The sequence below is a fragment of the Coffea eugenioides genome, chromosome 8, assembly GCF_003713205.1.
Source record: "Coffea eugenioides isolate CCC68of chromosome 8, Ceug_1.0, whole genome shotgun sequence".
Taxonomy (NCBI): Eukaryota; Viridiplantae; Streptophyta; class Magnoliopsida; order Gentianales; family Rubiaceae; genus Coffea; species Coffea eugenioides.
Window position 1 is genome coordinate 42,141,699 of NC_040042.1, and position 12,877 is coordinate 42,154,575.

A 12,877-nucleotide genomic window follows, 5' to 3' on the forward strand; every position below is an offset into this window, starting at 1 on the left:
TACAATTTGGGACAGATGAAAAAGGAATACAGGACTATCACATAAGAAGTATAGTATTTTCTATTCTTAAAAGTTCAATGAGTGTATCAGTATACTTGTCTGATCTAGTAATTCACACCCTAGCCTCCATACAAGCCTCCTTAAACTTTCCCCTCCCCCTATAGAGTAAAAATAGGAGTAGATTAGTTAGGTACCATTGTCGACATAAAAAAAAAGAAAAAAAAAAGAGAGACTTAAGTTACAAAAACAAACTAATGAATAACCCACTTCTTTAATATTAGGAATTTCCATGTTTTTGTCTATTGTTTAAGAGTGTCCTAATTTAAAATCACTTTTGTAAGTGGACTCAATAAATAGTAGATTAGAGGATATTTTAAGGACTAGATATGATATACTAACTCATTTCCACTCCTCCACATCAGCCACGATACCATGCCATGTAATCGGATACGCCAAGTCTAGCATTGCTGGTTGCACACATGCTTCTGTTTTTCCGCCACCCGTGAAATTACCATAAGAGAAACCAGTAAATATAGTAATTGGTTTCATATTACTTCTCTAGGAGCTATCCAATTGGAATTCTAGCGGTAGAAGCAACAGCTAGAAAGGAAGATTGGCCATTTATTTATATTGTCACACTCATATTTCTGGTAGTACACTTGAAAAATGAACTTTACGATAAATTATTCACGAAAAAAAAAACCGGTAAAAGAACAATGTTGAGACGCTTCCCAGGCCAAGGGGAAAACCACACTATGATTTCCTATATGCCAGCCCCGTCACTACATCTTCAAGATTTTTCTCATTTTGAATGCTTTGGACCCACTTTGCATTGATATGAACTCTCTCTATGCTCTGCTTCAAGGTCCTGGCAATAAACGGCTTTATGCGGCTTGCGAAAAACTCCTCTACTTCTGCTGCCTTCTCATAGGAGGAAAACTACAGAGAGCAGAATACAAAAGGCATTAGCAGGAAAACTAATTCAACTGCGTTACCATGAGATAATGCAAGGAAATCAAAGTACACATGGAAGACTCACCGGCGACACAACTGCACTGATGAAACGAGTAACCAAAAATCCAGCACCGTAAGTTTTAACTATCTGGTCCCAATTATCCTACATTTGCATGGAAAGAATATAGAACCATTAACATGATAATTTACACCAAATTACGAGTCTGTTATAGTTGGATACCACTTACTTTCAGCCATTTCCAAGCAATTTCACGTCCCTCTCTACTAACACCAAGCCCGTGAACAACATCTTGACTTCGCACCTGCATCCAGTACACAGCTTAGAAAAAGAATTCTAAGACAATTTAGATACCAAGGAACTTTAAGGACAATAATATGAAACTGCCACTCTTACACAATAGCCAAACAAATCCATAATACCTCAGAAGACAATAAGAAGTTGAGAATTTCAAGAATGACTTCAGGATCCTGACATGATCCCAGTGAGCCTAAAAGAACAAGAATTAATGTAGTTTCAGAAAAATAATTAACTACCACATATTATCATCAGCATAAGTCGGTGAAAAAAAGTCACCTAGTATTCGTGTTTTCTCCTGGCTGAGGTCAGACTCTCTGTAAACTCTCAAAAGAGAATCGTAGCATGACCTGTTTGATTTACTAACTTTCTGCATTACGGCCACAAACACAGCCTGTAACAAAACAATTTTGGCCTATGACTTCCAGGACTCAAAATATAGCATAAACTTAATATCCAGATAAATGCTTAATTTTGTTACCCTTCGCAAATCTGGTGGAAGAACAGGTGTATCTCTATCATCCAGGAATATGCTGAAGCGCCTACTTGCTTCTTTTTGAGTCTCTTCATGTCCAAATAGAGCCAGTGCAGTCAAGAGTTCACCCCGCAACATGGCATCTAGATGGCTCTCCCCAGGCTTGGGATCCCAACCTAGTCTCCTGCAGCAAAAGAATAAAAAATAAATATAAAAATAAAACTTACAGTGTCATCATTCAGATTGCATCTTAAGTAGGCCAATTTATGATCTTGGTATGCTCCAGATGAAAACTTACAGAAGTCACCTTCTGGTCTCAAGGATGTATTCATTTATTGCAGCTACCGTATTGCATAAACCAACGATAGAAAATATCATACTTGTCTCGTTATGGATGCAAATAACTATAAATCTCTTGGCCAAATGGCACCGGATCACCAAAAACAGTACTATTGTCTAACATATTTTCTTGTAGCATTCGCTAATAAGCATGTCCACACATGTTGAAAGTCATGTACTACAGAACACAGCAATATGGTTGTAAACACTGTCGAAAATGCTGGCAGATGTGGAAGTAACAGCACTACATCTGTTAAGGAGCATACCCTGCAGAATACTGGAAAAGATTGATGAAAAAAAGTTTAATGTTATCCAGTAGCTGAGGAACAGCATCGGCAGCAACTCTTGCAACCTTAGCACTTATCTGCAAGAATTTGAAACAGACAAGGGAAAAGGTAATCAGAGGTAGAAGCACGCTTGAAGCAAAAAACCACTTACACTAAGGTATAGGACGTACACTAATCAAGTTAGACAAAACAGTGTAATCAATCTCCTCCTTGTAAGCACCCATCAAGGCAAGCAGAGAGGCTAAGGACTGCTGACATGCCATCGACAAGGCATATGAGTCATCCAAAATTCCTGTTTAAATGAGTTATTGCTGTTGAGTAACCCTTTTCATTTTATGGAAATTTGGCAAACTGGAAAGTATTTTAAATCAAAGTACCATATCGATCCATGGTTGACAAGTACTTTTTCTCGATTGCATGTCTTAGTCTTGCTGATAGATCGTCATCATATTTTACACGGTAGAAACCCGCCTGGTCCAAATTGATTTTCACCCAAGAACTGCTTTTAGACACTGAGGCACCTAACAATTCTTTGATATCATGAGCTTCAGATTTTGCTTGCAGTAAAAAGCTTTTATGAGAATCATAGGATCCACAGCACAGAGTTACTGGAACAACCCATTGACCATCTCCAGGAGAACCGCTAAGTAAAAAGTGTGACTGCCATTAATTGGAACATATTAATACTGAACATCCAGAAATTTCAAAGCACCTAACATGCTGCACTATATGAAACATCGTGGTTAAGCAATGTATATCAAGCTCCAATTTGGCAGCAAAAGCAGTCATATAGTTAGGTCAGTCCGGAAAACCTGCTCCAATTCCAAAATCTGGTCTTTCAACTTGGCAGAGACAACTGGATATCCTTTCTGCTTAGTCCACGAATTCATTAGCTTGTTCACAGGCTCTCCAGATGACTCCTCGAGGACAGACCACAAATCTTCTGTTTTTGCATTTGAGCAAGCATATTTTTTAATGTATGAAGCCAGTGCCCTCTGAATAAAGTTAATAAAGGAAGGGGAAAAAATTGTCAATTTACAATTAAGTGGATAGTTGTCGTTGGACAAGTAAATCAAGATTAAGAACCAATGTGAAAAGAATCAGCTATGAACAACAAATGATGCCAGAGCCCCTTCCCTAGTCGGATAACGGAGATTTGACAAAGCGAATGTCAAACAGATGGAATCCTGTCGTAGCTTTGCTTCTGAGTAGAAATTTTCTTGAAGAATCAAAAGAATTGACCAGCACGGTCTCTTGTGTTTTTTTTTGTTCTTTTTTGGCTTCATTTACAAGTGAAGGTCAGAGATTGCTTTATCTTGTGTTTTAGTGTCGGAGAAGAGCATCAAGATATTGACTGCTCTCACTTGTACAAGAGTTTCCTCATGACCAGCCCATAATGCAACTTAGTGTCACTGCCCGTTGTATTAATTATGTCCATGCTATGCGGTGACTTTTAAAAGATACATGAATCACACAGCATGGTGAAGGAGTCACTCTTGCGGAAGAAAGTTTCATCAATAGGAGCATTCTTTTAAGATACGAGATTTCAGTGGAGTGTTCGATGACTGGCTTTATCATCAGGTCATGAAGGATACTGTTTCCTGGGGTAAAGAACCATGAACTAAGTCATATTTTAAATGAAAAGATTCTGCTCAAGGAAAGAAGCCAGGATGAAGCCCCTATATGGTTTAGTTGTATCTTCTGTATCAAGAATTAAGGCATATATCTTAAGACCCAGGGAATTTAAAATAGCGGCATTCAACAAATCTTTTGCTAGACATATTTGCTCAATACATAGCTGATTGCTATATTTTTCTAGATTGACATGCTAAACAGCAACCTCCCATTGGGCCAATGGAATGCCCCAACTACATGGTTGTGTTATTCTATATGTGAAGCATGGATATGACTTTTTTGTTTTTATCTCAAGTTCTCACTTGAAAAGTTGGTGCGCGCAATGACTCACCACACGCTAGACTTCTCACTTCTGATTACAAACATTTTCCATGTAGCTTTCTAACAATTGAATTATGGATGATCCAAAGAGGGGAGGAAGGAAAAAGATGAACCTGAAAACATTCAGCACCAAGATAGCTCTGTAACATCCGAATCACAGATGCACCCTTTCTGTAACTTATTGAATCAAAAATCTCATCAATCTCAGCAGCATGATTTATGTCTACCTGCAAAGAAGGAAGATTTCACGACATGAGAAACATCAAACGTTTCAAGGGTAAAAACAGTAAGCCAGGCTCATTCACCTCAATTGGATGCGATTCTGAAAGCCCGTCCAACCGAAGTCCCTCGGTACTTTCGTCAGTAAATTGAGTCCAAATTTGCCATTCTGGGAATAAAGCATCAGCTGCTAAATAGCTAACCTGAACCCAAAAGGATAATAAAAATAAAAAAGAAAATGCATATGTCAATAATCATACAGGAATGACTGTATATTTCAAAAGCCAATATTTTCCAAACAGATGTACCCATGTTGCAAAGCCCTCATTTAGCCATAGATGCGTCCACCACTCCATTGTCACAAGATTGCCAAACCACTGGTGTGCAAGTTCATGGGCAACAACAGTTGCAACCTAAAGGAATCAATAATTTATTCATTCAGACAATTAATTGACAAACAAGCAAAACTCCAGCAATGAAACCACGATTTTCAGCACATTCATAAATCACGATACCCTCTGCTTGTTTGCAGCTGCAGAGTGTTTATCATCATATAGCAAAGCCGTTTCTCGATATGTAACTAGACCATAATTCTCCATCGCCCCAGCAGCAAAATCAGGGATTGCAATCATGTCTAATTTGGGAAGGGAATATGGCAGAGCAAAGTACCTGGAAGTGTGAAGCAAAACCAAAATGCATTGGAAAAATGTAGTCCAAGAACCTAAATAGATAATTTTAAGACATGCTGAAATTAAACAGAAGTGAATAAGAATATATAAGTTCCCAATAAGCACAAATGAATTGCATAATGCTGAATTATAACAAAATACATCTTAGAGAGAGAGAGAGAGAGAGAGGGAGAGAGAGAGAGAGAGAGAGATGCAACATACTCTTTATATATACCAAGCGTTTTGACTGCAACATCTAAAGCAAATTTCCCCTGATCTACCTTGCCAACCTTGCAGTATACTCGTACAACAACTCCTGCAAGATGTGGTATTTTCTTATCGTGAAACAAAAGAACATTGATGACATAATTAATAAAGCCAAAAAAGAGAAAAAATTTAAATCTATACCATCAGGAGTTTGATCTTCGACATAGTCAAATAAACCAACAACAACCGCCACCAAGTATGTAGACATGATAGGTGACTCCTGATAGGAAACTGTCTTAAGATTTCCATTCACCTTCTCTTCAAGAACTGGCATGTTTGAGAGTGCAACGAGTTCCGATGGTACTTCCAGCGTTATCTTGAATGTAGCCTGAACATGAAGAGAATTATAATAAGGAAAATCAGGCTATTTCAGAATTCCATATTCAATTAAATCTGGAAATATCATTCAGGCAGTCAATTTCAACAAACCCTGATACTTTATTCAAAAAACAGAAAAACACTTTTAAATACAACACCTAAAAGCAAAAGATACACAACTGATGTACTCTTGCGCAACCTATGATTTTAACCTTGGTAATGGCTAAAATTATGATTGCTAATACATGATATGACATGAAAAAGTGTGCTCTGTCAACAGGTGAGATGACATAAAGTTAAAGATGGAACTTGTAACAAGCAGTAGACCGCCAAAAGATTTGGTGGAATCTTAGCAATTAAGACTATACTTGAGATTGATTCTGTATGTTTCATCCATTTCTCCTCTACTCCCACTTCCCACAATTGATACCTCCTATGTACCTTTCATCCTTATTGACCATATTAAATTAGCCAGCTCCACAGACATACAATAACTGCAGACATCACAGCGCACACAGATATGCAAACATACAGAAATCGCAGAGAGAGAGCAAGCACCTTACAAGCTGGTTCATCCCAGCATGGAAAGCATCGCCTAGCATCCGCTGGTTCAAACTGCGTCACAGCCATGTTCTTTTTCTCTCCATTATGCTCGTAGACACTGAACAAAGGAAATTAAACCCATTACTTAATCAGAAAATTACTTAAAGATACATAAGTACAAAGTATCAGACCATAATTTATTGTTAATGAAAATGTGTGGATAAGTTAAGATAAGAAAATGCAAAGCTTTTACTTGTTAACTGAGAAAGCAAAGTACATAAACACTTTCAGAAACACAAATGCACAAACTAAGTATATGCACCTTCGACTTCTGATCACCTTCTTGAAATTTATTTATAGGAAAATGACTATCTAAATAGATACCTAACAGGCTGAAGATTTGGAGACTCAATTACGAAACATTATATAGACAGACAAAAATAGTATAGGTAAAGAATATTAGGTGGACAAGTACACACAGCCATGTGAATACTTTTCAAATGCAGCAGCAGAAGCAGTGGCAATGCCAATCATCATTTTACTTGGATTCATTGGTTTTAATAGCTTTACAATCCGCTTGACAATTGCTGTGCTAAGAAATTGTATAGAATGAGTGCAATTTATTTGGAATTTTGTTCCTACACTGCTTCTTTCCTCTTCGTAGGTGAAAAAAGTTAAGCTTTTTGTTAACGAGTTTTCTAAATGAATGTAAACAGACTATGGATTCTTAGGACATACATTCGTATTATATGTTTTTTAAGCAAAAAGGAATGTAAATCCTTCAGATTTTCTGCCATAAACAAGATCTCACATGCATTTTTACAATTACATTCCGATTCTACAATCCATTCCTTTATATGACCGTAATTTGATCTTCAAGAGAACCCAGAAAATTCAGGTAAAAGGACTTTTATGGAATTTTGCTTTCTTTTGTTACCAAATATATAATGATGAGTACTAAAAGAAACACAGTAACAGGAAAGAGAATCATTTTTTACACCCGTTTAGAACATTTCCACAAGGGGAAACAAAACTTTACTCTGAATATACCACAACTCTACAAAGGGTAGAAACTCTCAATGGAAAACACAAACTTTGAAAAGTCAGTTGAAAAAACTGTCTTATACAACCTCCATCACTTAACTATGGGCACATAAAGGTGAGAAACGAGCCTGGAAAAAATTTGAAATAACAGATAGCAATTGCATTGGTCAACACAACAAAGCATTTGAAAAAGATACACCCAATCTCACCGTATTGACCAGCATATGATTAACGAGGAACCTCCCCCTCCCCCCCTCCAAAAAAAAAAAAAAAGGTGAAAAAAAATGCACTACTAAGACCTGAGATATGCAAGCATAAACAGAAATCTACTAAACTCACACATGGATGCATAACCTAATAATACGTAGTGTGTTTACTTACGCACACAGATAAAAAATTGAGTTATCAATGTGTTATATTGGTTTATTTATTAACCTGAATACGGAAGAGAGAAAAGTAAGTTCAGAAATACCTTCTGTAAAAGCCTTTCATCCTGTCATTTAGGGTTCCATCAAAGGCAATACTCAAATTCCCAACTCCGATCGGCAAACTCTCAGCGAACTCCAGCACCAATATCTCATCCTCTTCGCACAGGTCCACGGCCACCGCGTCGAAAGCCTTAACTCACAGAAACACCGGCCAATCATGATCGATTGCATCCAAAAAGGCAAAAACAGAGCGCATGAGGAATTTAAACAAAGCAATGCAAAGGAAAGCAACTTTAAGAAAATCATAAATACTAGGTACCTTGTTGGAAGAGGATGTGAAATGAACGGAGTTGGCGCGGACGGAGAGGTCGGCGGCATTGAGAACGAGGAACTTAGTATCGGAAACGACGTCGACGGAGATGTCGACGGTGCCGGAGAATTTGCAAGCGGTGAGGTCGGGTTTGAGCTTGAGATCGTAGCGTTTGGGCAGGGCGAATTTGGGTAAGCGAGGTTGACGTTTGAATTGCTGGTATTTGCTGTTGGTTGTTTCCTTTTCTGCCATGGCAAATGAGAGTGTGAGCTCAGAAAGCTGTGTAGAATTCGATTTACACTGGAGACGGATGGAAGGATGGATAATGCATGGATATATATAGGGGCAGTTGCGTACTGTTTAGGGAAAGGGAATGTGTGAAAGTGACACTCCGCCCTTTCCTTCTTAAAATACTCACTCTACTCTAATAACAAAGGTGAAAGACCCCACCAACTAGGTGGTGGCCATTGAATGGCCCAGTGGTTACGATTTTGAGTTACTCTTTTAGGATAATTTCAGAAATCTCCTCTGACTTTTCTGACGATTACGGTCACCTTCCCTAAACTTTGAAAAATAAGTACTTACTGCCCTTAATGATATGAAGGAACTATGGATAACCTTCACAGATTTACAAATTTCAAGTGGAAATGAGTTTGAAAGAGAAAAATAGAAATTCCTTTTTGGCAATACTTCTTTATCTTAAAACTCTAATGTCATCTAATCTAGTACATTATATTTCATTTCCAATTTTTCTGACTAGATTTATTAATCAATTTACAAAAAAGTCGATCAGCCAATTAAAGAGGCATTTGTTAAAATAAGTATCTTCAAAATTTACTTAATCAAGAAAAATATCCAAAGCACGAAAAAAGAATGTTTTCATTGTTTGGATTGCCATTTTCCTCAGAAAAATTACTACGTTTTCCGTGAACACATTTTCCTATCACCTTTTTACCTCACATATATCAAATCGCTACAGTAATTTTTTTACAAAAAATTCAGAAAAATGTAATCCAAACGGGGATTAGAAATTTTCCAACAACAAAAAACTTAATTGAAATTTTCACCTAATGAATAACAGTAGTGATAGTTGGCTTTTTCATCATTTAATTTGTTTTACACATCATAGAGGAGTAGTATTAGATATTCATTGGAATTTTTTTTTTTTTGCTCACATCACCAATTGTTACCAAAACATACTCTGTAGGGGAGGTTTTCATAATTTTTTAAACCTCAGGGGAGGTGACTGCAATTATTAAAAACCTTCCCTATTTTTTTAAGCTGAATTTTTTCTTTAATAAATTGCATTTACAGGGACTTGAGTTTCAATAATTATCAATAATTATGAGTAGGGGTCAACTAACAATTCAATTTTGCAAGTTAGTCATCCATTTATACGGTAGGAGTTCAAATTCCATAAGCTAAAACTTCAAAAAAAAAAAAAACATAAAAAATGTGTCAGCGCACCTCTTTGGTCTAATACGCATTTTTCATAGTTTTAATTCCATTAAGCGACTTGATTTTTTTATATTGATCTTTATTCTCCTCGATGATTCTTGACAATTGGTATCTGCACTTTAATATGTATTCGTTAAAAAAAAAATATAGATGCTTTTTGTCTAAATTCTGATTCCTGCTGTAGGGTTAAAGGACAGACATAGATTTAAATGGAAGCACCCCACAAATCAGGGCTAAGGAGCAGAAAGACTAGGAAAGCAGGCCAAGGTAAAATCAAGTGGATGCTAACCCAATAAACCAAGAAGAGGGACAATAAAAGATGAAGTTGTCATGGCTTAAACTCCATTCAAAGCAAGGGAAAATGCTAACCAACCAAGGCAGTGAATTAAAACCCTTACTGGGGGAACAGCATCACATAGGTTATGTACCATTACCTTTTTTTTTTTTGTCGATATAATAGATTTTATACTACAATTACTCCTACTCTCTACACTAAGGGAGGGGGATCTAAAGAGGTGAAGGAGAATTTCGTGAATCACCTTCGATCGAGACGGGTTTTATATTTCAACTACTCCTACTCTACACTAAGGTGAGAGGGACTTAAAGAGGTAAGGAGAATTCGGTGAATCACCTCCGATCCAGACGGGTTCTATATTACAACTACTCCTACTCTACACTAAGCGGTGGGGGACTTAAAGAGGTTAAGGAGAATTCGGTGAATCATCTTTGATCCAGACGGGTTCTATATTACAACTACTCCTACTCTTCACTAAGGGGAGGGAGACTTAACGGTGAATCACATCGGTGAATCACATAGGTTATGTACCATTTCTTACAACTACGTGGCTAGTTATCTTTTGAGTCTTCAGTGAAAATTGTAACTCGTCAATGATTAATTTTGTAATTAAATGTAATTACCAAAATACTTATTGGGTGTCAAGAGCCTCAGGACATCCAATTTCGTGATTGAAAAATTGAGTTCAAACTTCACACCAGCTGTAAGATATAAGCCTAAAACCTGCAATGATGCAACGAAAAAAGATGAAACAAAAGAGTTTAAGAGGATATAACCGTGCAACATGTTTTGGTTGATGTCAAGAAAAGTTTTTCTTTCCAATTGGTATTTCATTTTTATAGCTGATCAGTAATTATATGCACTGTATAACCAAGACATACAAATACAAGACATTATTGTCATTTTTGGAAGGAGTGACTTGTCAACAAGATGGACAAGTGGTCTATTAACATTTTGTAAAATGGTTTGCGACTAACTTTCACGTCAGGATTCATGCTCTTCTTTTGTTGCTTCGTTAATCAAGATGTAGTGTCCTATACGGCCAACTTACATTAAAAAATTAAAAAAGAGCTAGATTAAAGATGAAGTAAGTAAATTGAGAACCTTAATGAGGGAGAGAAATAACACTTAGAAGTGGATTCTCAGTCCAATTAGCGTGGAAGGAATGGAAGACAGAAAAAAAAAATTTGGACCATTTCTCGATTTGTGCGTGTCATCCTTGCGCAGGGGCCATGCTAATCTTCTCTGTATCGTTCCAATTTTATCGGATGTCCCCGAAGGGACGTCCATGATGATGAAGGCGCAAATAAATAAAGGGGTTTGTTTGCCTCTCTCCTTTCGATGTGGGGCAAAAGATTGTTGGAATTTTTGAGCACAGGGTTGTCTAATCTAATGGGCCTATGTCATTATCGATTAATGGCTAATGGACTTTAACTCTTTTCATGCCCATGTTTCTTGTTGAATTGAGTCATTTACTTTTAACTGTTATTCCCCTGGTTTGCTGAGGCTATCAACTTCCTTCTACTCATTTTATATTTACGAGCACTATATGAAAGTAATTTCACCGAAAAAAAAAAGAACAGGAAAGTGTAATATGTGAAAGAAGAGATGAATTAGTAGAAAAGAAGCAGTAAAAGATTGCGGGACCCTATAAGCTTCAGCCCAAAGTTCTGACGCTGAGGTCTCCTCTGCAGTTTCTTGAGAGTGGGAGAAAGAAGCGGCAGCTAGAAAGTATAAGACAGGAAAGAATTGCAGCAGGAAGGCGGATAAAATAAGTGCTGCTAATTAAGCCAGAATTTGTTGTTGTTTAACATGTGTTTGTAGAAAAGCCTCAAAAGAACTTATATGGCAATACTGAGGGAGAAAAAGAAAACATCTTTAGCAACTTCACCTTGTGCCCATCTTAGAGTTGCTTATCACAACTGCTTCAACAGGTATAAAGATTCTTACTTTTTCACTTCTGCCCTTGAAATTTATGTTGTTATTATTCTCATTTTTCTATTTGCTTTCTTAAGCAAGAAAACAGGGTTCTTTAGTGTATTGTTTATCGATTTGTCCAAAGAGGGTTTGTTTCACTCTGTCCCGTAGCCTCATTCTTGTTTTTGTTTATGAAAGTGCAGATGGTATTCTGAGAAGTTTTTGAAGGGTCAATGGGACAAAGAGGAGTGTGTTTCTGAGTGGCAGAAATACAGGGAGTGTTTATCTGTAAGCTTCTTATTCATTTATTTTCAATTTTGGTCTGGATGGCAGATGATTGAGATTAGTCATCTGGTAGATTTTGTTTTGTTGTAAGAGTTTTTTGCATCTTATTTTCCAGCAACATTTAGATGATAAGCATTTGAGTCGATTCTTGGAAGCGGATGGCATTGTAGATTTGACAAATCAAGCCGATTCTAAAAGGCACGATGGTGCTCCCAAATGACTTCTTGTTTTTACAAGATTGTGATTGAGGTTGTTGCTGAAATTGCTGTTTTACATTCTTTTAGTTTCCTTAAAATTGTTTATGGTTGAAGAGTTATATCCTTTATGTGACTAGTACCATGCATGACTGATATGGGAAAGTTGTTGGATTTAATGTAATTGAGTGAGATCATCTTGATGATAAAAAGTTGTATGTTATAGTACAAACTTTTCGATTAAATGACTCACTGTATTTGGGATTGTCAAGCTGCTGGCACAATGGTACATCTGTTTATCGCGCGAGTGTCAAAATCTGATGTGCTAGCCATCTAGAGTGGCTTTAACTATTTAAGCGTTACTGGAATCGTTAACTAGTGATAAATTTTCTGCCAGGTTGATTAGGGAAATAAAAACTGAAAAAACATCATTTACACATAGGAATGGGAATCTGACAAGGATCAACCTTCTTCTTCTGATTTAATTGTTGAACTTACTTTCCTGTTCCTTCAAGTATAGCTTCAGTTTTTAGACCTTCATTTTGGAAAGTTTCAGTTAGAATACATTTTACTGAAGTACAATGGGAACCCAAAATAGGATGTT

The 12,877-nt window shown here is 36.9% G+C and overlaps 2 protein-coding genes and 1 non-coding gene across 3 annotated transcripts; 1 reads left to right on the forward strand and 2 right to left on the reverse strand.

Moving 5' to 3' along the window:
• Positions 1–588: 588 nt before the first annotated feature.
• Positions 589–8,427, reverse strand: LOC113779526 (aminopeptidase M1). Its single transcript, XM_027325116.1, has 19 exons — positions 8,134–8,427; positions 7,859–8,004; positions 6,358–6,460; positions 5,623–5,809; positions 5,437–5,530; positions 5,062–5,215; positions 4,855–4,959; positions 4,633–4,749; positions 4,441–4,554; positions 3,184–3,366; positions 2,749–3,031; positions 2,542–2,663; positions 2,351–2,448; positions 1,752–1,929; positions 1,550–1,664; positions 1,396–1,463; positions 1,203–1,277; positions 1,040–1,117; positions 589–939 (listed from the first exon to the last, which is right to left on the reverse strand). Exons 1-19 carry the CDS (start codon positions 8,374–8,376, stop codon positions 754–756), a joined length of 2,649 nt encoding a protein of 882 aa, XP_027180917.1. The 5' UTR covers positions 8,377–8,427; the 3' UTR covers positions 589–753.
• Positions 8,428–11,058: 2,631 nt separating this feature from the next.
• On the reverse strand, positions 11,059–11,161 carry LOC113781836. Its single transcript, XR_003469738.1, has one exon. It is a non-coding gene; the product is annotated as a U6 spliceosomal RNA (small nuclear RNA).
• Positions 11,059–12,509, forward strand: LOC113779529 (uncharacterized protein At4g33100). Its single transcript, XM_027325121.1, has 3 exons — positions 11,059–11,811; positions 11,998–12,082; positions 12,195–12,509. Exons 1-3 carry the CDS (start codon positions 11,723–11,725, stop codon positions 12,297–12,299), a joined length of 279 nt encoding a protein of 92 aa, XP_027180922.1. The 5' UTR covers positions 11,059–11,722; the 3' UTR covers positions 12,300–12,509.
• The last annotated feature ends 368 nt before the right edge of the window (positions 12,510–12,877 follow it).